At 50.4% G+C, this 27,568-nt stretch overlaps 2 protein-coding genes across 2 annotated transcripts in view; both read left to right on the forward strand.

Moving 5' to 3' along the window:
- Positions 1 to 752: 752 nt before the first annotated feature.
- On the forward strand, positions 753 to 13,010 carry ABCB9 (ATP binding cassette subfamily B member 9; the record flags this gene model as incomplete). Its single annotated transcript, XM_084272076.1, has 11 exons — positions 753 to 1,365; positions 1,699 to 1,813; positions 2,305 to 2,435; positions 3,500 to 3,705; positions 4,180 to 4,377; positions 6,116 to 6,244; positions 7,578 to 7,766; positions 8,324 to 8,497; positions 9,916 to 10,075; positions 11,407 to 11,543; positions 12,672 to 13,010. The coding sequence occupies 11 exons, from the start codon at positions 753 to 755 to the stop codon at positions 13,008 to 13,010; spliced, it is 2,391 nt and encodes a 796-aa protein (XP_084128202.1).
- Positions 13,011 to 20,615: 7,605 nt separating this feature from the next.
- The window catches only part of VPS37B (VPS37B subunit of ESCRT-I), a gene marked incomplete at both ends in the record, with an annotated part of 10,826 nt that continues 3,873 nt past the window's right edge, over positions 20,616 to 27,568 (forward strand). The window contains one exon of the mRNA XM_084271818.1: positions 20,616 to 20,720. Coding sequence (XP_084127944.1) covers positions 20,616 to 20,720 — 105 coding nt within the window. The remainder of the gene's footprint in view (positions 20,721 to 27,568) is intronic.

Genomic DNA, 27,568 nt, shown 5'->3' on the forward strand with positions numbered 1-27,568 from the left:
CCGTGGGATGTGGCTGTGGATTTCCAACCCGCTTCTGATGTCCTCTAGGGATTTTTGGGGGGTTGCAGAATTGTGCACTGGGTTTCATGGGTTACCCCAAATCAAGATTCAAGAGGGCTGGGGGCAGCAAGGTGTGCCAGGCCGCTGTACCTACCGTATATTCCCTTTTTGGCCAGGGGGATCTGCTTCAAAGCTGCCCTCCTGCTTTCATTTGGCTTTCATTCAGTGCTCGGTTTCAGCTTTGCCCTGGGAAAGGTGGGAGGAGATGCTGAGACCAGGAATGTCCGATTTTACCTCCTACGCAGCTCTGTAGCACAGGACACGTGGGCTGCACAGATGTCCCAGCGTCACCCAGCTGCCAGGGACCTCGTGGCATCGCCACAGCAAGCAGGGATAAAGTTTCCCGCCAAGCTGAGAAGATTCCTACTCTGGGTTTCAGGATGGGTTTGGGCTTCTCAGAGGGAAGTTTATTTTCATTTGTGCTCCTTGTTTTATTAAATATCTTGGAGCATATGCGACAGGGGGAGGAGGAAGGAGGAGACAGCGGTGCCTGGGGTCAGGACAGGCTGCTGGGGAGCTGGCACAATTGTGTCCCCCTTAGTCCTGCTTCCCTTTCCCTGCTGCCTCCCCGGGGCAAATAACAATCCCATCCCCCTCTTTTCGCCCTGCTGCAGAGGCCGACATGACCACATCCTCCCTGCGCTAGGGCTGCTCCTCCCTGCCTTGGTGACCCGCCCAGCCCAGTGACAAGGATGCGTGCCTGGAAGGCAGTGGCCAGCACACTGGTGCTCAGTGGGGGTGATGTGGTGGTCACCACGCTGCTCTACACCCATGGCCGGGGCATCCGGGATGTCCTCGAGGACCTGCGGCACTTCAACATCTTCAACTCGCTGCTGGACATCTGGGGGGGCTGCCTCTACCGCAGCTGCGTGCTGCTGGGGGCTGCCATCGGGGTGGCCACCAACACGGCCTACGGCCCCCGGCGCCTCAGGGCATCGCGGACTTTCATCGCTGTCGTCTGCCTCCTCATGGGTATCTACATGATGGTGAAGCTGCTGCTCTACTCGGAGGTGCGGAGGACCATCAGGGACCCCTGGTTCTGGGGGCTCTTTGCCTGGACCTACGTGGCGCTGGCAGCCACCTTTGGGCTGTGGCAGCTGCTGGCCTGTGTCACCTCCTCCCGCGAGGCACTGGGGCCTGGCTCCGAGTCCCGAGCTGAGGTGGAGGAGAGCTGTGATGGGGGTGCCCCACGGGACAAGCGGGAGGAGGCAGCGGGTCCCACCATCCATAAACTGCTGTCCTACACCAAGCCAGATGCCTTCTTCTTGGGCATAGCATCCTTCTTCCTCCTTGTGGCTGCACTGGGTGAGCAAAGGAACTCAGGGCAAGGGGGTGGTGGTCGTCCTGCAGTGTGCTCCCATCCTCCTCGGGAGGGAAGGAGCTGTTGAAGGGGTACGTGGCAGCTTTTTTGGGGGGTGCTGGGTGGCACATCCTGCATGAAAACCACAATGGGACAAAAAAGGTGCAGTAGGGGGTCAGATACACTGGGAGATGAAACATCCCCACGCGCCACTAAGGGCTGCACCTCCTGAGACATTGCATGCAATGGCCGTGGTGGGGATGGGATTGTCCACGGGCTGTTGTGGTTACAAATACAGGTCCCATGCTGAAACCCCATGTCCTGTGCTTGTCCAACAGGAGAGACCTTCCTGCCCTACTACACGGGGCTGGCCATTGATGGCATCGTGGTGCAGAAGAGCATGGACCGCTTCTCCACAGCAGTGCTGGTCATGTCGCTGCTTGCCATAGGAAGGTAATCGCAGGGGCTGGTTTTGGCTCTGATAAGGAATAGTTTGGGGTCTTCCCACAGGAGCTCACTGTGGCAGTGGGGGGGCAGTGGCCTGGGCACATGCAGCCACTCTGCCAAGTCCTTGCCAGACCCCAGGGATGGGCTTTGATTTCTCTGCACCATCACGATGCAGAGAAGCTGTGGTGTCAGTCACGAGACTGTTGCATAGCCCTCCACGTCTGTGTGCAGGTGGTGGGGGAGCAGGAGCAGGAACAGTGTCCTGGCAGCGCTGCGTTCCCCTCCCAAAACTCATTACTGCAGGGGTTAGGGCCAGCTGTCCCCGTGCTGGTAGCGCCCAGTGGAGGTGTGGGCTGGATGAGCCATCACTTTCCCGGGGTGGAAACTGGTGCCAGCACAGCACTGCCCAAGCCCTTGGCCCGGGCGTCGGGGTGTTTGTGTTGCTGAGGAGTGGGTTTCGTGTCCATTGGTCTATAACGTTTCTTATCTGCAATTAGCTCATTTGCCGCAGGTATCCGGGGCGGCGTTTTTACGCTCATATTTGCCAGACTGAACATTCGCCTTCGCAACTGCCTCTTCAGGTCGCTGGTGTCTCAGGAGATGAGTTTCTTTGATGAGAACCGCACAGGTTGGTTCCTCCTTGCCCCAGATTCGCTCTAACCCCTCTATCCCATCCCTGTAGTTTTCTTCCCTTGGTTCACCCCAGCAGCACATAGCAGGCTGGGGGCAGCTAGAAATGCCACCCAAGTCCTTGCATTTAGAAACAGCAGACAGAAAGCCCTTCCCTTTTGGCTGCCTTCCACCATGGGGTTGGGACAGGATTGCCCAGCACCCTGGGGATGTCCTGTTGCCACTGATCAGCCTGACATCCACCAGTCCCACCTCATCTCCAGTCATCCCCAAAACAAAATACCTCCTTTCCTTCTCCCACACCTCTGTGCCTGCTGGTCGGCCACCCTCCAGCTCTGCTCCAGGCATGGGAAACCTCAGCTGTGTGAAGCTTGCTGAGCGTGCTTGTGGCTGTCCCTGCTTGCCATTCAGTCCCATCCCAGTCCGCACTGCGCTGGTGTGGTCCCAGCTCACTGTAACTTTTCCCACATTTAATTTCTTCTCGATGGTATTTTTAGTTTTGAGGCTGTTGCTGTATTTAGCCATCACTGCATGGTGCCCGGGTAGCCGGGGACACCGGGGATGTTATTGGAAGCAGGATACAGGCAAGCCTGGACTTGTGTGGGAATTCAGCTGAACTCAGGGCTCCCACTGTCATTTAGGAATGAACTCAGGGTTGGGTTGACAACCCTGGAGGTGCATTCAGCAGCCCAGCAAGCACTCCATCCAGGCACCCATTGCCCGTCAGCGTGCCTGCAGGGTGCCCTCCAGTATAGGGTGCTGCCACAGTCCCCTTTGCTTTCCTGCAGCCATCCTTGGTGACCCAGGGATGTAGCTCATGCATTCAAATGCATTTTGTGTCCCTTGTGCACACAGCGGTTCCAGCTCTTCTGTTTTGCTGTGTGTCTACAGGGGTGGAGAGTCACCCCGCTTCCATGCTGCTCTTCAGACCCCTGGTGAGGGGTGGGGTTGAATGGGAAGCTCGATCCAGCCCCTGGCATAGGACATGAGATGTGACTTGGCAGTGACCTGCTGTAGTGACACGTCCCTGCTCTCCTCTTTCCCAACCCCTCGTTGCTGCAGGGGATGTCATTTCACGCCTGACATCGGACACAACCATCGTGAGTGACCTGGTCTCCCAGAACATCAACATCTTCCTGCGCAACGTGGTGAAGGCCACGGGGGTGATCTTCTTCATGTTCAGCCTCTCCTGGAAGCTCTCGCTCGTCACGTTCATGGGGTTCCCCATCATCATGCTGGTGTCTGATGTCTATGGGAAGTACTACAAGGTAGGCAGGAGAAGGTAGCATGACTATGGTGTGCTACAACACTGGGCTGTTCCCCTTGTGAAGCCATCGTGGAGATTGTGGGTGGCCTTGGCGCTGGTGGGGCTGCTGCTCGGGTGCTTTGCTGCCAGCAGTGGGGCAGGAAGGTGGCTGGCTGTGTGGACAGACAGGCGTAGGCTTGCTTCATGCTCAGGAGTCAGAGCATCTAGGGTTTGACAAGAGGGGATGTTCTGTAAGTGCCTGCCTGTCCTTACACAGTCTGCCCTTTCCTCTCCCTTTGGAGAGACTCGGGTGGGGATTAAACCCAGTGCCAAGTGTGGGATATATCCCGATGCTCAGCTTTTTTGCCCATAGCCTTGGAAAATGTCACCATGCCTTCTTTTCCCAAACCCAGCAGAGCCCGGGGTGTGCAGGGAGAGGTGCCACAGGCAGCTTGGTGCCCGCTGAGCCTCCTCTGCCTCTCCCCGCTCCCTACAGAAGCTCTCCAAGGATGTCCAGAACGCCTTGGCCAAGGCCAACAACACTGCTGAGGAGACCATCTCTGCCATGAAGACCGTCCGCAGTTTTGCCAACGAGGAGGCGGAGGCGAACGTGTACTGGCAGAAGCTGCAGCAGGTTTACAAGCTCAACAAGCGGGAGGCCATGGCTTACACCTACTACGTCTGGTCCAGCGGGGTAGGTGGCCGGTGCTGGGGCTTCTCTACGTGGGGCTGGGGACAGGCAGGGGATGTTGCTTCTGATGCCAAAATGCATGTGTATGTGCACCCATCTCCTCTGCTTCCAGGGAGCTTTGTGTGGGTGAACCCAGCCTTGATGTACCCTCTTGTCTCTTATTATTGGGTATTTTTTTCACTCATCAAAACAATGCCCAGGTTGTATGGGACCCTGGGCAACCTTGTGTAGCTCCAGGCCTGGAGGTTGGTGGTCCTGCCTGTGGCAGGGGGGTTGGAACTCTCTGATCCTTGGGGTCCCTTCCAACACAGACCAGTCTATGATTCTATGAAATATATCCCATTGCCACGGAGGGCAGCGCTGCATCGTGCCACTGAACAGCCTGGTGTCTCTTGCAAATAAGACTGTAATTGATAACCACTCAAGGTCATGGAAAACCCCGTGTATCCGCCTTGCTGCATTGCGTGCCTGTGCCAGCTCATCTCCAGGGCTCCGGCTGGGAAACAGCCGCGGCGTTGGTTGAGCTTCTGCTAAGAAACAGAGATTTTCTGCGTGTGGGTGGTGGCAGGGGGAGGCTGCTGGGCTTTGGGGTTTTTCTTTTCTTTTTGGCTTTTTTTTTTTTAATCCTCCCCCAAACTGCTTTTTCATCGCTTAAGCTGGAATGTTTTAAGACTTCTCCTGCATAGGCCGGTAACTCAGGCTGTGTAAAACCCTCAGGCGAGGCAGCCCTGGTGTCTGCTCATTCAAGGATCAAAGTGGTCTCTGGTGAAAGGTTTGCGTGTTATGGGATCCTCCTGGAGCCCTGGGAGGCTTTATGGCTTCCCAAGTTTGGAAGCAAGATTGGAGCGTTTTTAGCATTGTTCTGGGCTCCCAGGTGAAGCTGGAGCATGAACTGGGTCAACACAGATCCCACTGAGTCCAAGGGGGGCAAAAACCCCTCAAAACCTGCTCTGGCGGGGCTCACATGCGAAGCAGCTCGTGGATGTACCACAGCAGCCCAGGTAGAGTCTTTCCTGGGGGGAATGCAGGATCCTAAGGTCAGATCACAGCAGAGAAGAATTCCAAAGGAGGAATTTTTTTGTTCTCCCTAGTATGTTTGTCTGTGGGAATTTCCAGCCGGTCCCGCAAACATCGCTCAGAGCACCGGGGCATCTCCACTTTCTTGAGCACCCAGGCAGCGCGGAACCAGAGCAGCAAAATAAAGGCAGGGCCTGGCATTTGTCATCTCAGAGCTGATCCTTCTCCTTTCTAGAGTAGGCAGTCATCCCCCTCCCACCCCGGCACTGACTTCAGGCAAGAGCCGAGGTTACACTTCAGGGATTTGTACATCCAGGGAGGCTTTTTTTCCATTAACTCCTGGCTTGAAGTTTGTGCTCTAAATTAAACCATGTCACGCTCCTGTAATGGACAGGTTATTTTAGCAGTGAGGTTGCTGCCTGCTTCAGATAACTTGAGTTCGTGAGATGCTCTGTTATTTCAGGTAAATTCTCCCTCCTTGGCTGTCACCCCCTTGCTGGGTGCCAGCCCAGCTCCTTAAATCACCCCCGTGTACTTGAGTTTTCCCCCTCTCATATCCATGCTCACTGCAAAGGGCTGTCAGCTCTGCGATGTCAGGGATGCTCCGGTCAGGGCTCAACGAATCAATCTCTGCACACACACTGTGGTCTGTTCTGTGAGCAATCACGGATGCACCAAAACACAATTGTCCTTGCTGATTTTGGGGGGGGTTTTTTGCTTTCAGCTGACCCTTCTGGTGGTCCAGGTCAGCATCCTGTACTACGGTGGGCACCTCGTGATCTCGGGGCAGATGACAAGTGGAAACCTGATATCCTTCATCATTTACGAGTTTGTCTTAGGAGACTGCATGGAGGTGAGTCTGTTTTATCCCTCTGGGCTATCCCATACTGAGACAGTAGGTGTCATCTGGAAGGTCCCAGGACAGTTGCAGAGCCAATTCATCATTGACTTCCCTGTGAGGCATTTCCTTGGTGCTGCAGCTCTGCCCATGGGTGGGCTGATGCTCCCCACTCCCCTCCTGCTGTAGCCTCCCAACCCGAATGTGCCCAAAGCAGGTCGTTCCCCCAGGAAAAGCAGTTGGGACCAAAGGGGTCAGGCTGGCCCAGCTGAAGGGCAGAGTCCTGGCTGCCTCCCAAGCACGTTTCCTGGTGTGAAGGATGTGGGGATTACAAAGCTGCCTGTTAAATTTCAGGGTTCATTAAAAACTTAATTACTTTTTTTTTTTAAAACTTTCCCTGGAATAGGCTGCAAGCTGCTGCGTTGGCAGCGTGTTAGCAAGATGGGCTTGTGGGTGGGATGGTAGAGCCCACCCAGGGCTGCCTTTCCCTTGCAAAGGCATAAGCTTGGCTAATCAAGGCAGAGATGATTGCGTGGAGGTTTCCTTACAGTGCTTCAGCCTTTGTGCAGCAGCAGAGCGGAGCTGGAGGCAGCTTACTCGCCTCTCACCATCTGTTTGAATGACTGCAGGCTCTGGTGGTGTTTCCAGACTGTGGTTTTGGTGTGGGTTTGGTTTGGTTTGGGGTTTTTTTTTTTGTCTCTCGTGATGAGAGGGATGGTTGCTGTACAAGCTGTTCTGGAACTCTGGGTTTAATATTGAGAAGAGCCAACACAGTGGGGGTTCGTTCCAGGGACGCCAGTGTCAGCATGCAGCAGTTGTAGCTGGGAAAGCGCAATGGCAAGCCCACCAGGACCATATCTCAGCAGGGAATGGCCGTATCAGTTGCCAAACAGTTGTCTAGAACAGTCCAGCCTGGAGCTGCTCTGCATTTGGGAGGTGTGTGTTAGGGGGCGAGCCAGCTGCCCCCAGGAGCTGGTGCGATGTGCTGCTGCACCTGCACTCCATTCAGTGCCTGGGATGGGGAGCTGCTGGTCCTGAGCGCAGACAGAAAGGTGGAGGATTCTGGTAGGAGTTTGGGTCGTGTACCTCCTGGCACATGTCTTCTCTTCCCAATCCATTTCCTTCTTCTGTTGCACCCTGGGTCTGCCCATGCATTGACCCCATTAGATGCCACTTAACCAGATACATCCATATATCCCCTCCAGACCCTGCCCAGGAAGAAAATCTGATGATGGTAATTGATGTCAGGCAAGAGGCTTGGGAATGCTTCAACCATTCTCCTTCCAAGTGGCACCAGCCACCTTTTCCATGACACGGGAGGGTCTCACCATCTCCTCTTGCCTTCCAGTCTGTCGGCTCAGTCTACAGCGGCCTGATGCAGGGAGTGGGAGCTGCCGAGAAGGTGTTTGAGTTCATCGACCGCAAGCCAACGATGGTGAATGACGGGTCCCTGGCCCCAGACCACGTGGATGGGAAGGTGGAGTTCAGGAACGTGACGTTTTCCTACCGCACTCGCTCCACAACGCAGGTCCTCCAGGTGAGCTCTGCGGGCGCAGAGCCCTCCCCACCACCAGGCATCACGCGCTGCGTCTCCATCATGGCAATAACTGATCCCCAGCCCGCGGGAAAGGTCAGCTGCCTTTTTGGAGATGCATAAAAGCAGGCTTGGCGGCACGCTGGGCAACAGATTATAAGGAGCAGCGGGTGTTTAGGGCCGGCCTTCCTACAAGGAAGAAGATTTATTAATAAACCCCTTGTTCCTTGCTCAGGCGTTAAACACGTCAGCGTGGTGCAGGGCTTTGTGCCAAGCTGGCTCAGACCGTTTCCATGGGAGAGGGGCTAGTGTCATGAGGCAGGGGGAGCCAGCAGAGAGGTTAATTCGCTTTGTAGTTTTTGGAGGTCTTGCTACATCAGCAATGAGGCAATTTTGGAGGCTTCTTGCTTCCTCAGAGCCAGGAGAGATGGCTGATGTGGCACATTGTCACAGCGGAGGGTCACTGTGGCCCGATTTCGGCTCCTTTTCTTGTGTAGCCTAGGCTGCTACCCTAGGAATAAGCCAGGACCTCTGAGTATGCTGTCCTGTCTGTGTTGCAGAATGTGTCCTTCACCCTGCACCCTGGCAAAGTGACGGCACTGGTGGGCCCTTCAGGGAGTGGGAAGAGCTCCTGTGTCAACATCCTGGAGAACTTCTACCCTCTGCAAGATGGGCAGGTGCTGCTGGACGGGCGTCCCATTAACATGTACGATCACAAGTACCTGCACTCCGTGGTACGAGCGACTGATACGTGTATTCTAGCTATCGCCTGCTGTGATCAGAGGGGATGGATGGTAGCATTGCATGTTGCTTTGGATACGATCTGGCGACTTCTGAAATGTCCAGCAAGCTTGAGGCTGGAGGTGGTCCAGGAAATTAATTCAGATCATTTGTGGGGGTGGAAGGGAAAGGGATGGAGAGCGGTTTCATGGGGAGCAGGGGGAGAACCTTCCAAAACCAGAACAAAAAACATGGTTTGTTTTGTGTATTTTGGCCAATGCAGTAGAAATCTGGTTTTGGTTGATGGATTAATTATCATCTAAATTGAGTTTGGAGTTCTGCATTCCTACAGCACTTTCTGCCTTAAGATCCTTAAATCTTAAAGTAATTCTCAGCTAATGGGGAGCTAAAGCTCTCAGGATCCTGGCAGCAGCTGGAGCACCGGAGGAGCTGGGTGGTTTGCCCAGGAGAGGGGTCCGGGCATTTCATCTCTTGTCTGTGTGTCAGGACAGATCAGCCTTCATCCCCTCTGCAAGTAACCTTTGTTTGGCACCCCCCCTTCCCAGAGCAAATGGCTTCACCAGTCAGCAGGAAAACCCGCAAACAATTGATGGGAGACAGGCTGGAAAGCCAAAGTCAGCGTGACTAATTTACATTCCCTGCCCGTACTGAGGGAAGATTAAAAGACAAGCTAGTCTTTCCCTTTACAAAGCCCAGTGTGGCGCTAGGAGCGTGGGGAGAAGTCAATTAAAACATGCCCACGTCCCACGGGCTCTCTGGCTCCCTTCGCACGCGGTGCTGAGCAATAGTTTGGTGGGTTCTGGTTATTTCAATCTTGAGAGCTTGACGGAGTGAGGTGAGTGTGAGAGGGAGCAGTGGTGGCTGTGGGGTAGGACAGGGAGGCTGTTGCTAAGCAATTAAGGAATTGCGGCAGCTATGTCCATAATGTGCTAATTTGGGATGAAAAGAGGCAGGAGGGCTCGTTCACATGGCCCAAGCGTGACTACTGGACTTGAATGGAAAATCAGCAAGACCCTGGGACAGAGTCTCTCCAGCCTGTCTTGTCCCCAACTGGTTTCCTGTACTGGGAAGGAGAAATGGTGATGGGAATGGCAGGTTTGGAGCAAAACCAGAGCAGGGTCTCAGAGGAGGAAGCTCGGCGCAGGTGCCAGCCTACAAGCTTTGCATCAGTTTTCTTTCCTGTGAAACGACTTCCCAGCAGACAATACAAACTGGGTTGGGGCTGCCACTGGGCACCTTGTCATTACTGTCCTCACTGGAAGCTCACATTGAGGCACTTTGGTATCTCAGTTTAACGGTGGGGCTCTGCCCGCTTGAGTCCTCACCCAGCAGGAACAAACACCAACCATCTGAGGTGCTGGCCGGTACGTCTTCTGCTCCCAACCACTTGCTGTTCCCTCTCTTTCTGCAGATCTCCCTGGTGAGCCAAGAGCCGGTGCTGTTTGCCCGTTCTATTGCGGATAATATTTCTTATGGTCTGACTTCAGCCTCCTTTGAGTCGGTTGTTCAGGCGGCCCAGAAGGCCAACGCACACACCTTCATCACGGAGTTACAGGACGGCTACCACACAGGTACCAAAATCCCTCTGCCTGCATGTGAAAGTGTTCTGTGCCTAGGGAAGGCAGAACCTCTCCCCTCAGGTGGAGAGTCAGGCAGGTAGTGATAGACATGAGTCCGTGGCAGCTCGGAGGCAATGTAGAGGTGGTTACATGGGGAGGTGCAGCACCCTGGCTGCCTTTTGGGGGTGACTGAGCTGTCGCAGGATTTCTGAGCCTGTCCCAGGAGAGTTCCATGGCAGCGGGGTGAGCATCCCCCATCCCATCAGACCAGTTCAGCCGCCAGTGTGTGGCAGTGTTGCGGAGGTGTGACATTGGCAGTCTCACCGTCTTTTAGTGCAGTAATCAGGGGAGATGCCTGGAATCCAAACAGTGAGCTGGGTACAGCATCACAGAATCATAGGGGTGGGAAGGGACCTCGAGAGATCATTGGGTTCAACCCCCTGCCAAAGCAGGTTCCCTAGGACAGGTCACAGACAGGTCCTGACAGGTCTTGGATATCTCCAGAGAAGGAGACTCCACACTCCCTGGGCAGCCTGTCCCAGGGCTCCCTCACCCTCGCTGTGGAAATGTTCTTCCACATATCGGTGTGGAACTTCCTGTGCTCCAACTTGAGGCCATCGCCCCTTGTCCTGTCCCCACAGACACTGAGAAGAGGCTGGCCATTTCCCCCTGTGTCCCACACTTGCGATATTTATAAACATTGATCAGATCCCCTCTCAGGATTTGTTTCTCCAGGCTGAACAGCCCCAGCTCATTCAGCCTTTCATCGTAGGGGAGATGCTCCAGGCCTTTAATTATCTTTGTAGCCCTCCGCTGTGCTCTCTCCAGGAGAAAAGAGTACCACCTGCATGGGAAGAAAATAAACCCGTGATAAATCCCTAGTAATAAAAGCTGATGTGTTTGTGACAGCGGGGTTTGTGGGGAGGCAGGCCAGACTGATGGTAGCTCATGTCTGTGGGAGCCAGCAGAGAGGTCCCGGCATTCCCTGCCCTGGTTGCATGCTCTTTGAGCCTGACTTGCAGGGAGATGGCAGCAAGGCAGCTGCATGGGGCTGGGCAGGAGTTGGTCTTGGGCTCTGGATAATCTCCCAGGCTCAGGGACTTCTCTGGGTTTGCCTGAGCATCAATCCCTCACACCCTGGGACAGCAGTGGAGAACTTGCTGCTGGAGGGAAGGTCAGCAGCCATGGGGATAACTTGTTTAAGCTGCTCTGCCAAGTAAGCAGAAGTATTCACCTGGTCTTTGCTGCAGTGTGATACCACCCTGAGGCTGCTGGCTGGGAGCTAAACTTGCTGACAGCTCGATTTTTGTTTTGACCCCTTCCTCTCTCCCATGACCCAACAGAGGCAGGTGAAAAAGGAGCCCAACTGTCAGGTGGGCAGAAGCAGAGAGTAGCAATCGCCAGGGCCTTGATCCGAACCCCCCCCATCCTAATCCTGGATGAAGCCACGAGCGCGCTGGATGCGGAGAGCGAACATGCGGTGAGTAGGTGACTTGAGCATTTGAGCCAGGGCGTTTGACAACCTGGGTTTGGAGGACAAATTTAGTCTTGACACGGTGCAAGGAGAGGTTTAGGCTAATTCCGAAGCAGGAATTTGCTTCCAACACTGCTGTAGTCACCAAGAGGGAAATAACCCTGTGCTTACAGCAGCCAGTGCCTGACAACCCTGACAAGTTGGGGATCTCTGCCAATTTGTGAAATGTGGGAAGTGTTAATTGGTATTCAGCAGCACTGCGCAGCCTTTTAGGACAGGATACAGAGGAAGGCCCTACAAAACAGCACTGCAGCAGGCAGGGCAGGACTGCCCAAGCTAAAATCCCAGCTGAGGCACCACGCCGGCAGGAAAGGCCCTGAGCTTTCTGCAAATAGAGCTGGGTTTATCTGTCTGGGATGTGAGGAACAAACAGCTCTCCCAGGAGCAGTTTGGCCTTGCTGGTTTGATGACACGAGGGAAAGCTAGTTCAAGGCTGAGTTGTAAGGACACATCTCCCAGTCCCAGTGGATGAGTATTGCTTGCTCACAGTGCAGGGCAGCGTCAACATCTGACCTTGGAGCTGCCCGTGCATGCGTGGTACCTGATGATGCTAGCCAGGGGATTGGTTTTGGCTAGCCAGGGGTGTGAGTGTGACATGTGGACTGGTGGCCATCTGCCTGCCTTTAGACCGTAGCTCTACTGTCTGTCTCTTGGCTGGAAAACAATTCTCTTGCTTTGCCTTGATACACCCAGGAGACAGTCTTGCTCTTCTGAGCAGCTGCATTTACCAGGGGCTGGCTTCCTGCAGGCCATGCCAGCACCACCTGGCCTCCAAACATGGGCTCCAGCTCTAAACAAGAACCAGCTCACAGGATCAGACATGGCAGCACATGTCTGTGTACCGCACGGGCAGGCTGGCTGGACCAAGAGCCTCTTGGTCTGCACAGTGAGAGCCAGGAGCTGGGATGGACATGCTGGTGCTGGTAATGCCCCAGGGAGTCTGGTGTCCTCTGTAGCCAGAGGAGAGCAAACCCCCATCCTGAGGTTTCTTAACACAGACCACAAAGCTGCTGTTCTTTCTTCTGAAGCAGAGCCGGTGATGCTCGGGCACTAATGGCTTTTCCTCCTGTGCAGATCCAGCAGGCGATTTACGGCGACTTGCGGAACCACACGGTGCTTGTCATAGCTCACAGGCTGAGCACTGTGGAGAAGGCACACAACATCATTGTGCTGGACAAGGGCCGCGTGGTGCAGCAGGGCTCGCACAAGGAGCTGATGGAAGAAGGAGGCCTTTATTCCAAGCTGGTGCAGAGACAGATCCTGGGGCTGGAGGGGGCCGGCGCTGGCAGTCGCCAACCCGCAGCCCGGGGGGATTCGGCGAAGGCGCCCAGCGGGCTGGAGGAAGAATTCAGGATAGACCATTCCACGCCGGCCGTGGCGCAGGACGATTACACCACCGCGGCTCACAAGTGAGAGCGGCGAAGGCCGGCGCTCGAGACGCTCGCTGGGACGCTGAGACAGGAGGCGGCTTGTCGATGGGCTGGCGTGCTGCAGAACGACGCCCGTTTGCTCACCCCACACGCGTCACACACCCGTGCACACACAAACACACACTATAGAGCTTCCTGCAGTACGGTCAGGCGGGCAGATGCCGGCTGGTTAAACGGGGGAAACAGATTTACTGGAGGGAGCTGGGTCTTTAGCAATTCCCAGCATTTCTACTGGGTTTCTTTTCTTACTACCAGTAATTCCTCTCTCGACTGGGACTTTTCTCCCATTGATATGCATGTGTAGCTGCTACTAACTGTAATGGATGTTAAATGCATGCATGGAGGGGAAGATTGAAAACCCCTTCAGGAATTTCAGGGGGTGGCTTTTGCGGCTGGATAGAAAAGCAGAGACTGTAGAACAAGGTCCTGCTCCCGCTATGGATCTGTGGGACCAATCCAAAGTCTGCTGAAGTCTGTCGGGAATTCCCTTGGGCTTCAGTGAAAACTGGATGGCTCCCACGAGGGCTGAATGCTGGGAGAGTTTTGCACTGAGTGCCTGCAGGCTCAGGCTCACAACCATTGCTGCTGAGCTTGTATCGTGTATTATCCATCCTCGCTGGAAAGAGCCAGGGGACTGGGAAGCAGATGTTGCTTTCAGATTTGCTCTTGGTGCTTGGTGGGTGTTTGCTTTTAAGGATGAAAAGTTTTACCATAACTGGGTTAGGTTTTATGTTTGGGTTTGGTTTTTGGGGTTTTCTTGGGTTTTTTGATATATTTGTGTGCACTGTGCAATGTCTGTCTGGCTCTGGAAATGGGTCTGTTACTTTTTTAACTCACGCCCCCAGTGCTGGTTTGAAAAAAAAACAAACCAAAACCAAACAACACTACTAAAGACAGGCATAAAATACTAAAATACAGCACTTTATAAATCCCACCAAAGCTTTGTTCAACTTCAGGCCATGCTAATGACTTCACTGCATGGGAAATCCATACAGTCACTTCCCTTGAAGTCTGACTTCAGCTGCCTGAACCTTAAAATGTGTTCCTTTAAATTTTCTTTATTAACTTAATTTTAGTATGAGGAATAGAAAGAAAGACATTGCTCCTAGCCCTTCTGGGTAACAGCTCTGGCTTAGTAGTGTTATCCTGCCATAGATTGGTGAAGAAACCTATGCAGCCAGGCAGGTGCTATTGGAAAATAGCATTAATACGGGGAAAACTGACTTCAGACTGTGTGTAGTTAAATGATCTCAAGCACTTTAGCTTTCTTTGGATGCTGCTCTGTTTTACTTTTTGGCAGGTTTGCATTTTTGTTGTTGGCAATGTTTTGGTTTCATTTAGCAATGTTTTACAAAACTCTTTAGTGTCCTTGAGGAGGGATGCTCAAAAAATAAAATACTACCTCTGCCACTCAACATCGACCCAATCTAGTTGAGGGGTGGGTTTTTTTGGCACTTGTGGTTTTCAAGGTGATGTTTGTCTGAGGTGATGGCTGCTCATGTTCTGGCTCCATTGGGAACCACAAGAAGAACCTACGGAGCATTAGGTATGTAAAAAGACTTGAGCATCTAATAACGCTGCGAGACACAGCAGTAGGTATAACTTGTTTAAGAACTTGTTTTTTCATCCCTGATCCCACCTGGTAGTCAGTCTGGCAGGAAAGGGCAGGCAGTCTAACCCGTTCTCAAAGCACATGGCTTGGGACTGGAGTCTTTTCAGCCACCTGCTTTTGAGGCATGACAGAAATCTGTGCCTCAGAAGGATGGCACTGTTTGTCTTATCTCCCTCCACTTAGGGAACCTCTGTGGAGCTCTGAACTCCTTAGTTCACCACTTCAGGAGATGGCCAGCACGTTCCTGCTTGAGGAAAATTTGCACTGTGGGTACAAAGGGTTTGGGGGTTCCACCCTGCACCCGAGGGAAGTGATTAACTCTGCATCTTATCAGTACCCATGAGCAGAGTGTGGCCAGAGGGTCAGAGAAGTGGAATTAATTTCTGCTTAATTGAAAAACTAGAGGGGGGGGGGGGGGAGGAAAAAGGGTTACCTGGGAACTAGGGAAGCCTACTAGCTCTGGGAAGTGCTGGCAGGACAATGTTCCTTAATAGAAGAGATTCCAGAAAAGAGAATTCGATCATATCATGTGTGTCCCTCCCAGGCAGTGCTGCCAAAAGGGGAAACAGAGGGTACAACTGGATCAGGTTTAGTGCAAAGACTACAGGGAATTTCAGAGAGGGAGCCCCGCTTCCCAAGCCTGTTGTGGTGATAATCCTGGCATTGTACTCCCAGGTCAGGAGCAAACAGCTTCGACTGAAAAGGCACTTTGGAAAGGGCAGGTTGTCTCTGCTGGTGGCACCCGTCCAAGCCGATAACAGGGCCCGACTTTGTTCATTGCCACAGGTGCTGAATTATCTCTTTTGCATCCAGATAACTCAAGGCTACTTTTCCACTGAGCCCTACATCTCTGGCTTGAACAAGTCTTTTCATTGTGCTGTTGGTGTGTGACAAGTGGATCTGTCAGCAGGCTCAAGCCAGGTGCGTTTCCTTAGGTCTGGAAGCCGTGTGGGAGCTCCACACACCACTCTGGATCCTGCAGCATTCATCTAATGCAGACATTACTGCTGGCCCAGTGAACGCCCTGTGACTGCACAGGAAATCCTCATTTTCAAAAGCATTCTAACTACAACTTCTTTTGGAAGTGACACCCGGGCTCAGAGATGCCCGTTAGCCAACCTAAGCCTAAAAATGAGCTTAACCCAGCGCAGCAGTGGGATTTGCTCCAGTGCCGGAACATGAGCTGGCTGCTGGAGCTGCCTTGTCCCTTGGGCATCACTGCCTGTGGGCAGTCTTGTGTTTTTCAGGCTGTTCTCCTGGAAACAAGGGCACTGTTCCCTCTGAAACACCAGACTGTAGTGTTTAGTGGCTGTGGCTTTGCCCAGAGTTGACATTTACATGGGAACACGAACAAGATCTGGTCAGGAGCGTCTCAATTACAGCCATGCAGATAAAGAGTTTCTTCTCCTCAAAAGGAAGAGTCCTCTCTGCAGGGCACTCAGGTGGGCTTATCTGAAACCTTAACTCAGGGAGCACAGCTTGAAGACTGCCATGGCAGAATTGGAAGCAATTAAGCCTTTGAAAGCAGAATTGATTACAAAGTTTGACTGTATACTCCACAGCAGGTTGTTTTTCTCGCTATTAATGAGCTCTGACCATTCCCTGCAATAGGACCAACCACAGCTTTATTTGATCTAAACATTGGAGATGTTTAGAACCCTGCCCAAGAGGAGAGCCTCTTGTCCTAGTGATTCCCCAAGGACATGTATTTACCCCTGCCCCTTTGCACAGACAAGGCAGGCGGCTCACTGACCCAGGAATGGAGAACACAGGGCAATGGAAAAAAACACAGCTGTGTTTATTCCAACAACTCCTCTCCCTGTGCACCAACCTCTGCCTCAATAAGCAGCTGTGTTTCAGTGGTTGTGCTTTCTAGGTCTTCAGCAGGTCTGGAAATACCACAAGCAAACAGAGAGAGTGCTTCCAGCTCAGGTTCAGAGAGGCATCTTAGTCTGGGGAGGGAAAACAGTGTCTGCCTTTTCTCCTCTAGCTTCACTGGCAAAGAAAGTATTTGCTGCAGGTATATAAACCTGCTCCTCCTCTCACACCTGTGGCTCCCTGACACACAGGAGAGAAGCACTAAAGATTCATTCCTGCTCTCCTGGTATATCCATGACCCTTTGGTATATCTCTTGGTATATATGGACCACTTGGTATATCCATGTGCCATTTGTATGTGTGAAGGAACCCAGGTTATGAAATCTAAACAGAAGTATGGGCTGTGATTAATGTAGAGAAGGAAATTAAATTGCAGATAAGCCTGAAAACTTATCTGTCCATTGAGCAACCAGACTAATAAGGGTTAAGGAATGCCAAAGATTTGACTTGCAAATTCAGTCTCTACATAACCAACCAGTTTTTCCAGAAGAAAAGGAGTTGTTGTGAAGGTGACTTGCAAAATACATCTAAATCTAATAAATATGCATGGCTACAGTGCTGCTGACCATAAAAGGATATGAGGTGACAGAAGGAAATCCAGAATCAAGTTTTAAAAGAAAAAAAAAAAAAAAAATCTGACATCTAATTTGAACTAGGCTGGATGCCAGTTCTCCCCCAGACTGAAGCCTGACTCCTTATTCACCATGACACAGTTTCCATTGTAATCTTCCCCTTTTTTTTGGTGCTATTTCTCCTGTAATAAGAAATCCTGACTTCTGTACTTTGCCTGCTTATAGTTTTAACATTCATGAATACTGTCACCCTTCAAAAGGATTTCAGCAAAGGCGAACAGGAGCCAGGGGTTGGTAGCTGATAAGCCTCAGCCTGCAGCACCGCAGTATTTGATAATCCCTGTTGCCTAAAAGCCTAGTTTATCTGCAGTCCTTCACACGGTGTCCAAGCGATGTACCATCACAAACTGAATGGAAAGGCACCTTCCTACCTGTCCAGGTAAAATACTTTGTCATACAAAAGCTGCTGACTGACCCCTATATTGTCTCTCAACTCCAGCTGCTTTTCTGGTCAAACTTGAGAACTCAAGCATGTGCAGATGCTGATCAAAGTACTCAAAAGCAGACCAGCTGTTTAACACAGCCACTCCTCTCCAACCACCCCAGAACCCAAAGATACCCACTTTGGGGAAATACCACTTCTCCACAGAGGGAGAAGTGGTATTTTCAATGTATATTGTGCTTAAGCTCAGATGAGTTAGGCTCTCTCTGTGCGTTTTGTGAGGATGTTGTTGTTCTGCGTTACGTGGCTTCTAATGTGAATACAGATTACCATTGACTGATTGAAATAATCCATTCCTTGATGTCTAGAGCACTGAACTTCTGTCAACCCCACACAACATGAACAAAAATTAGTTACAGAAAAGCTCCTGAGAAGGTCACTGTGAAGCATCTCTCCTGACAGCATACTGACAACACAATTATTATCCTCATGTAGTGCCCTTCACCAGAGATACTCACCCAGAGCTCCTCTACAAGTGTTATTCAGCGTGAACTTTTTCTCTCCACCCTCACCTGGGACTGAGCAGTTGTTATTATTATTCTTCTGGTTAAGCAGAAAGGCACCACGGTTGAGAGGAGCTGGAGAGCTCTGCTCAGGAGCGCACAGAAAGGCGTCAGTAAAACTAGATTTACAACACAGAGCCGAGTCAGGCTCTTCTAAACCACACTTCCCCCATACCAATTATTTAGCTATGTTGTTAAGTTAAAATCACTAACAATCTTGGGGAGAAAAAGCTTCTTTTAATGCCTCAACTAACTCCTCTATCTGCGTGTGCGTGCGTATATATACGCACGCGTGTGTTTGCATGTGCAGATTTACAATCTGATTTAACACAAGGGTGTAGCTGTCTTTTTGACAGGCACATGCAAATGGAGTATATGATATCGTGTTGGCATGGCAACTATCTACCGGTTTTAAGTAACGAGGTCAGGCTGTGGTGGCCGTGCAAACCCCTGTCACTGGCAAGAGGTATGGCTACTTACTCTCCTGTGCCCCGAGCAGAGCACCCCACCCAAGGAAGAGCTCAGCACATACCACAGCACCAGGCAGGTGCCTTACATGGCTGAGTGGACACATACCCCTATCGCTAATCACCCTCTCCCCACCCTAAGCAAGTTCAGCTCAGCTTCCTGCCGAGCAAACATCTTGCTCTTACCTGCCCCTGAACACACTCATTTTGCATCACGGGCGTACAGCGGCTTTTCACTAAGCAGCCAGAAAGCCAGGGAGGCTTCCTCTAGCAGCATCACATTGTTAGTCTTTATTACCTGTAGATATTAATAACAGAGGGGACTTTTGGAGGAGTGAGAGTTCTGGAGAGCTGAGTGTAGTTGTAGGTCAAAAGAACATAGAGCTGTCATCTCTTCATTCAGTTCTGCCAGGAAGTACCAGGTCACTTCCTGATTATAACATTTTAATGGCATTACAGCAGAGATTGATGCAGTTCACTATATTGATTTTTTTTTTCTTTTGCAGTTAGATCAAAAATGTCAAATACAAAGGACAGCGACCGTGGCCATTCCCTACCCTGTTCCTTTGGCTCATGTGCTCCTTCTGGATCTCTCTCTAGTGTTACACACAGGAAAACAAGCATACCCACACCCACGATCCCTTAGGTACAAAAGCAGAAGGTGGTACACGCCCAGAGATGCATACAGCTTAGGCTATTTAACACAATTAATTATTCCCAGGCATAATTGTCTCTATCAGCTGCACTAACGTCAGTAGTAATTGGAGAGCTAGTGCTCCAATGTGTTACCACACAGTGCTTAGTAAAGTGTTGGTGGCTTAATAGATATAAATCAGAAGAACACAGTGAAGCTATGATCTTTTCACAGATGCAGAGCTTTAGCTGTGTAACATTTCAAAAGTATTTAACTTGTCCATAAAATACATCTTTGTTAGATCATTTCTTGACCTTCACTCTTGAAGAAGAAAGTGCTTAAGTTGGGCAAAAAGACCTTCCACCAGAGCTTGGCCAGATATGACTTTCAGCTGCTATTTTTAACCTAAAGAGGTATCCAGCCTAGGTCTGAGAACAATAATGCAGTCACTCTTTTGAGATTTACTGTAGCCAAATCCCAACCGGTAAGGAAGTGTGAGTTAAATAATTCTACTGATTTTCCTTCCTAATTTACAGCTGTGCAGTTACAAAACAAAAGGAGAACCAGAGTGCCTCCAACACCTCCAGGCAGGAGCATCACAACTGGTTGTGTCTGGTGCTGATGCCAAGGCTCAGAGCTCAGCTCTCCACATCTTGCAGGGCCAAGGGCACAGCCCACTCCCCACAGCAGTCTGAGGCCTGTGATGTCACTGTGAAATGAGAGTGTGGAGCCCCAGGCTTGTGGGGTGTCTGGCCCCTTGGCTATTCCCGACGCCGACATCCCTTGGGACAGCGAAGGCCTGGGGCGCCGGGCAGCATCACATGAGTGAGACAGACAAAGCACGCTCTGTGAGGGGCTCCGCCAGCCAGCGCCAAGGCCTGTCAGCTTTAGGAAGTGCCACTCGGCCTCCCCGAGCCGGCAGCCTTCCTGGGGCCAGACCCCGCGACCCTCCTCCTGTCCCTGCTGCAGCCAGGCCGGGGCGCCTGAGGCCTGGTGCGCTGCGACCTTACGCTTCGCCCAACACAGAGACCCTGATAGGGGCTCTCTGGTATCCCCCAGCCTCCCTCGCTCTCAGCGCCCCGCCGGCCGTAAGGATCCCCGCATCCCCTCAAGCCAACCCCGCCTGTTCCCCCATCAGCCGCCCAACACCCTCCTAGGCACCCTCCCCGCCTCAAAAGCCACCCGGTCCCCAGCCCTCTTTGGTACCGTCCGTACCCCAAACACACTCCCCCCCCCCCCATTGCTCAGCCCCTCTTGGTACGCCCCGCCCCGCGTGCTGCCGCCACGCCCCCCCAGCAGGGGGCGCCGAGGGCGGTGCCCACCCCGGGCCGGGGCGACACCGCCGCGGTACTTCCGGTTGGCGGCGGCGGCGGCGGGAGCGGGGCTGGGGGGCAGCCGGGCAGGGCCGCGCCGCGCCGGGATGGCGCTGGACGTGCGGCGCCTGGAGGCGCTGAGCCTGCAGGAGCTCAGCGCGCTGCTGGACGACGAGGAGCAGCTACAGGACATGGCCCGCGAGATGGAAGAGGTGAGGGGCGACCGCGCAGCCCCGCGCCCGGGCCGCGGCCTCCCCTCTGGCCGCTGCCCGCCGGGCCTCGGGGCTCGCTGTCCCCCCGCGCTCCGCTCCCGCTAGTGCTGTTTGGGGGGGGGGGTGTTAATGCTTCGCCTTCCCCCGCCACCCCCGGCGCAGGTGACTCCCTCCTCCCGGCCCTGCTCGGCGGTCACGGCTCCGCCATGAAGCAGCCGGTAAATAAGGAGCCCCTGTGCTGCGGGAAGCGCTGCCTCCCCCTCTCCCCCCCCCCCCCCCCGGCCTTTTGTTTCCTGGCCCCCGGTAAAGCGGGGGGAGTGGGGGGTGTCCGTGCCCGGGCGCTTCTCCCTGGCGCTGGGTGCCGGAGGAGGGGGGCTGCGGGCTCTCCGGCCGGAAAACGCTGGGCTTGTGCTAAATCGGGAGACGCGGAGGGACCGGAGGTGGGATCAGTTTTTCCGTTAATACGGCCCTTGTTTTGTGCCTTGGCCGTGATGAAGGATTTTGTCAGGGTGAAGACAGGCTTATTCGTGCTCTCCGTCGCCGGGCGACTTTAATTCAGCACGGTATGAAAGAGATTTCGCTCAGCCCGGGGCGGGGAGGGGCGGAGGGGGGGTATGCTGGGCGCAGCGAAGGCTGTCAGGCTCCCCGAGGCTTGTTTCGCCTCTTTGAAAGGTCTTTGTCAGGGTTGGAACTAAATGATCTTTAAGGTCCCTTTCAACTCAAACCCTTCAGTGATTCTGTCAGACTCTAAGCTGTGGCTTTGGATCTGTGCTTATTAAAACAGAAGCCTCTTCTCTTCCCACTGCTGTGTCTTTTGCTGGTTTTTCTATCTGCTGGTGGACCCGGTTCTGATAGGAGACGGTTCCAGGTTTATTTGACCACAAACACTCCTAAGAGACTCCCAACTGTGAGTCAGCTAAGAACAAATAAGATGAAACTATTTACATGAACATTTTAAGAAAAAATAAATGTGCTGCACTTCTCTGGGTCCTGTATTTGTTTGATTCGTGGTGTGTTGGTTTGGGTTGTTTTTTTTTTTAATTGGAGGACAAAAGCCCCAGGAAAAATAAATGGTGATGTATTCTTGAGAAATAAGTTTAGTTTATAAAGTAAAATCGATTGTAATTACTTTCTCTCAATCTAAGATTCCTGCCCTTTTGGTACTTCCCAGGAAATTGTTCAGGATCACCTCAAACCACATTGTTGAAGTATTACAGATGCAAAGGCCTGCTGAAGGTTGAGGCCAGGACAATAAGGTGTCCTGGGGAATTTACTCGCTGTATTATGCAACAGTTTGCATTTTGAACTTTGTGCAAATAGATTTATGAGAGGAGGGGATGGCATCATAACTTTTCATATGAACTTAAACTGCTGAAGGACCAGATACCACTGTGACAAGTAAAACATGCAGAGATCAGAGAGGCACCGTTGTTTACTGGGTTGCAGGAGTACCCTTCTGTATCAAAACTAAATATTTAAGGAAAGCCAAGGGAATTACAACAGGCTTAACTTTGTAAAGATTGACATGGATACAGTGTTGCTGCTTTCAGCTTGATCTCTGACCAGGTACATCAGCTCAGAGCTTGGGGCTCAGTGGACTCTTGAAAATGTTTGTCGATACACACTTAAGACTCTAGGTCAGAAGTCACTGGAAACCTCATGACCACAGTGGAAAAGATCCTCCCTGGCTGCAGGACTAGACCAAATTCTCCAATTGACCCCTCTGGTTTTCCTCTTTCGTTGGCAACAGAAGGCTTTTAAATTGCAGAGTAAAGTTCTCTGGGCCTGAGGGAATATTTTGTGGTGTTTGGAAAGTGTGGCGAGGTTTGAAGGTATTCGAGCTGTGTGGAAACAGGGCTATACTGCTGGATGGTATAATCCTCTTTTATTGTGTGTTGGAGGCTTTTACTAGAGGCTGTTCAACTGAAAATGCATTTGCCCACCTGGGAAGAAGTTGGCTGTGCTGGAATACTTCTTCCTCTTTCTCGTTTTGCCTCCACTGAATCATTACTGCTCGAGTGTGCTACTGTGTCCCCTGATCTTTCGCTGTGATGTATGTGGCAGGAAGAGAGGGAAATCCTGAATGTTAGGGAGGAACCGTGATGACTTCACCGCTGCTTGTGTAGGTGTTTGTCAGTCCGTGTGTATCCAGGTGGTAGGGTTATTCCAAAGTCCTTGGATTCGTGATTTCATTGTGGCATGCTAATTAAATCACGATTCCCGAGTCAATTCTCTGAGGTCATTCGTCATTTCAGCGGCAGAGTTGGCTATAAAGCTTGTTACTCCATAACTGAAAAAACCTTTGTTCTCCTTGCTGCGAGGGAAACCCAGCTCAAAACCCAATGTTTTGTTCACAAAGAGGAGGATGTGGACAACCACTTGGATTTCTTGCTAATGGCTAAAAATAGGCACCTTCCAGCCTTAAAAGGGAGTGTATTCCTGTGCAGCAATCGAGCAGGATTTGTGTATGTCATGGTGGGTGTGTGCATGACCATCTATTTATGTATTTGTGTGTGTTTGCTCAAGCACACATTCACTTTTTGCTGGGGTAACGTGCATGTAGTGTGTCCTTCACCCTGTATCCCCAAGTATGTGAAAATGCTGCATCAAAGAGCTGAGTTTTTCTGTCCATAAGGTTGTTTTCGAAGCCTCTGGGCTTTTAGTGCTTGAACAACGAACATCTTGTCTAATAGAGGAAAGAAGCCAAGTGTCTGGTATTCCTGATCTTTTACAACTGAGGAGGTTTGGAGGGGTTTTTTTCTAATCCTTTGAGGTTAATCTCTGTAGTACATCTACAAAAATGATTTTTCATCTAGTGGAACATCACTTCAGCGGTTAGTTGCACTTATACTAAGGTTCTACTGCCAAAAATGATTTGCTCTTCAAGACCTTAATTACATGAAACCAAGAAGTCAGAAATGTCTTGCCTTCCTCTCATTCCAGGATTTCAGAGGACGCTGGCAAAGGCAGGAAGGGGTTTTGAGCATCGTCCTTTTCTCAAAAGCCGACTGGCAAGATCGGGCAGTGCAGAAAGTCCAAGTTAAAGCTCTGTGAACACATGCCCAGATTTCTTGGATTCCCACTCCTGTCCCAAAACCACATTGTGCAAGTGGTTATGTTCTTGTTTGCCAAACGTGACATTTAGTTACAAAGTTAGGAATTAGACTTGGTGACAACTATAGGTTTGTCTCTTCCAGCTAAGTGTCAGAGAAGTTGCTTGCCTGTGTCTGAGCAGAAATTGCAGCTCTGGGTGCCTTTTTCTGCTGGAGCAAATGTTTATGAACTGAAAATTACCTTTTAACCTCTATTTTATCATTTTGAAGCTAGTACATATGTGATAGAAGACCTAAATTGAGTCAATCTAATGACTTTGGAGTATGCATTAATATTCATTACTGACCAGGTGTTGCTAGGGGGTGTGTTACCATTCACCAGTCCTTGATGAAAAGCGCTTTTAAATCTGCTGTAAAGGAAGTCTCTCTTCTCCTGCTCTGCACCTGTCAGCTCCTGTTTCAGGGGTTAATTTGACACTCCAAACGTGCATCCTTATACTTCCGCAGTGTGGCTGCGCAACTTACTCCTGATTTACAAGTGTGTGTAAGTGCAAGGGAGAATGTGGGAATGAGAGGGGCTAGAGCAAGACCAGAGAAACGTAAAACTAACGCGGGTGTGTGCTATATATAAAGCAACTAAAATGGTGCCACATTTAACTTCTTTTTATTTATAGCTCCTTAAGAGACTTTTTCGTGAAAGGACTGAGAGACTACTCGCCGTGCTGCTTGCCAAAGCAAGCTTGTAATTATAGCAGCACTTGATGGACTTGGTGGGTAGATGGGATTTCAGCCACTCAGACTGCATCTCAGGAGGCATCTGGTCTGGAATGGTCCTTCTGGGAGCGGGTCTGTGGATGAGCAGGAGTGATGCTGCTGGGTGATGTTTTGCACTGGCTGCAGGCAGTTACTTTGGAGTGAATGATAAACAGTGAAAGCGTTGCTAAGCTCGGGCTAGCTTCTGGTTTAATTTTATGTGGCATTTTTCTTCCTTATTTAAAAGTGGCATGAAACAACCCTGCAGTTGATGAAACTGGTAGGATCTCAATTCCTAAAGCAGTTGCTGCTCTGTTCTTGGAAGTGTTTATTAAATAAGTTCTTGAGTAAAATTATTCAAATTATTCCTGTTAAAGCAGCTCACTTCTTAAGCATTTTAAGTTTTGAAGTGCTGCATAAACCATGATTTTTAATGACCTCTGTGTGTCCATGGCTTCATTTTCTTCCAGCGCACGCAATTAGGTTTGAGTGGTCTACTCAGTGGTGAGCAATCCTCCTGCCATCAAAATCCTTTTATAAGCAGCTCAGTATTGCTGCCCCATGTGTCCCGTTCAGAATTCATAGTGAGAGCTTAGCAGCTAAAAAAATCCCAGACCTGGTGCTCTTCTTAATATTGTCCTGTCTCATTATGTCTCATGATTCCGACTGGTATTTCTCATCTGTTTCCAGATTAGTGTTTCCTGCCTGTTGAAGCACTGGTGATCTCAATAATCTTGTTAGCAATCCTGCTAGAGCCTGTTTGCTTATTTCTCTCAATAACTTCAGCATTGCACTTCCAGTAGGCAGGTGAACATCTGATACTGGGGCAGTTCCCTGCTAATACTCATTTTTGTCCCTCAACACAGCCAACAACAAAATAACTTGTGTTGGATTTATTCCTTGCTTGGCTGTTGTCTCAGGCTTGGGGAGAGCCATGAATGGATGCTGGAAGCATTGCTTTGTGCTGCATTGGTAATCTTAATAGACTGGTCATGCTGTACTGTATCTTTGACCCTTGGGTGATTTTGCAACTGGGGTTTTTTTTTGTTTTAAATTAGTCAATGGTTTTTGAAAGTGTTTCTGTAGGGCTTTATAGGCTGTCTTCATGGTGTTTGCTTTTCCCATTCCTTGGATTAACGTCTAAATGCACTGGAACAGTTGCAGGGAGGTTTATTATGTGGACCTGAAGTCGGTGCCAGGGCTTATTCTGGTTTGTAAATGGTGACTGTGTGTGAGTTGAGTTACTTTGGGATTACGATTGTCCTGTTTGTCATGAAATAGAATTTACTCATTCCACAGACTTAAAGCTTTTTTCTGTGACACAAAACATTTACATGTCCTGAACAAGTGGATGGGTCTTCACCAGCTCCTCCTGAAGTTTATTACATGTTGTTCCTAAGCTTCCCTTGTATTCGAGGACCAGGTTCTTATCACAATTTGGAGTAATTTGAGTTCCTTATCTCTATAACTGTTTTTTAAAGAATTTGACACAGACTAATGCTGAAAGCAAAGACTTGAAGAGTGACACTTGATCATTAAATATCAGTCACATTGGGTTTTTTTTCTACTTACGTGGGTTTTTGCTCAACTTCTGTAGAAAACTTGTGCCCTTCTTAGATGTGCTATAATATGGAAAAAGTTGAGTCATTAAGTCTTGTGTAAATTCAAGCAGTGTAACTTAAAGTGTGATTATGAATACCTGAGGTTTTTTTCAGTTTTAAACCAAGTATTTTCAATATTTTTTGCTTCAGATTAGTCCATAATTGGTAGATATCAGATAACAAGGACAGGAGAGGATGTCACTCTGTGTTACATGTACTTAGCTCATAATACTGATTTGGGTTTACTTCCTTATTTTTACAAGTCAGGGACATCATGTCATGCAGATATTTATTCATCTTCACACACTGGAAATGAATGTGGATGGTAAAAGTGCACTTTAGAAGTAATTCAGACAATCATTATATGAAGTTAGGCATCTGCTTTGTCCTTCTCCTCCGTAGTCCTGTTGGGAGACGTGATGATACCTGAGACAGGAGAGTTACATACAAGCAGTGGTCAGAAATGCCACAAAAGCCTTCTCTGACTTAAGCAAACATTTTCTGTTAATCCATCTGTTTACCTGGAGTTCTTCCTTCTCCTCTTTATGATACCAGTAGAAGGTTCCTGTTCCTGGGGTTTGTGCTGTTGTGAAAGCCTTGTAGGCTTGTGTCCACTGCCTTGTTTTTTGTCTCTAGAGGAAACATACATCTTGTCATCCTGAAGCAAGATGAAAGTTCCCTCATAAAACTGGTCTTCCCAGACTAGACTGACTGCAGCTCCTTTGACAAAACCAGTGCAAATACAATCACCAGATCAAATTGAACTTACTTGAAGGAAGTAGTTTGCTCATTAAAATGGTGAAAGAGGAGAGGCGTCAGAAACCGTGACATCTTCTGGCACGCAACCCTCTTTGGCTGGCAGCTCAGAAGGCAGCCAGTTAACAAAACTTGTGGTGATGGCAGGGGAGTTGGTAAGAAGTTGGGTGCCAGTAATTAAGCTGTTAGATCCTGTGTAGTTTATTTCCCTTCATAATGGTTAGAAAAAATGTAAAGCAGGGCGACTCAGGCTTATCTGAACAAAAGTCTTAACAGCATCGGATCATGTGAGGAAGAAAATATGGAAGCAACCAGTTAAATTTCATTTATTTTGCATTGGATTCAGAAGTGAGGAGAGAGGATTTTCTTTTAATTCTTGGAAAATGTTCAAGTTGAACACAAGCACGGGGCTGGAGGCTTGTTTAGACTCAATGCGAGAATCTCAAGAAGACAAAACAGTCAAGACAACAGGCAAGTACAGCTTCTCCAACTTTCACAATTTGGAGTAGAGTTTTATTTTGATACAGAATTTAGGACTCAGCATTGCCCTTGACTTGATTTTTTTAAAAGTGGTTTAGCAAGAACAGGGTGAAATAGAGTAAAACTGGTGTTGGAAGAGCAGTGTCTGGGGACAGAGATGTCCTTAACATCGAGCCAGTTTTGAATTTAGTGTATCAGTATTTCA

The sequence above is a fragment of the Gallinula chloropus genome, assembly GCF_964237585.1.
Source record: "Gallinula chloropus genome assembly, chromosome: 17".
NCBI lineage: Eukaryota > Metazoa > Chordata > Aves > Gruiformes > Rallidae > Gallinula > Gallinula chloropus.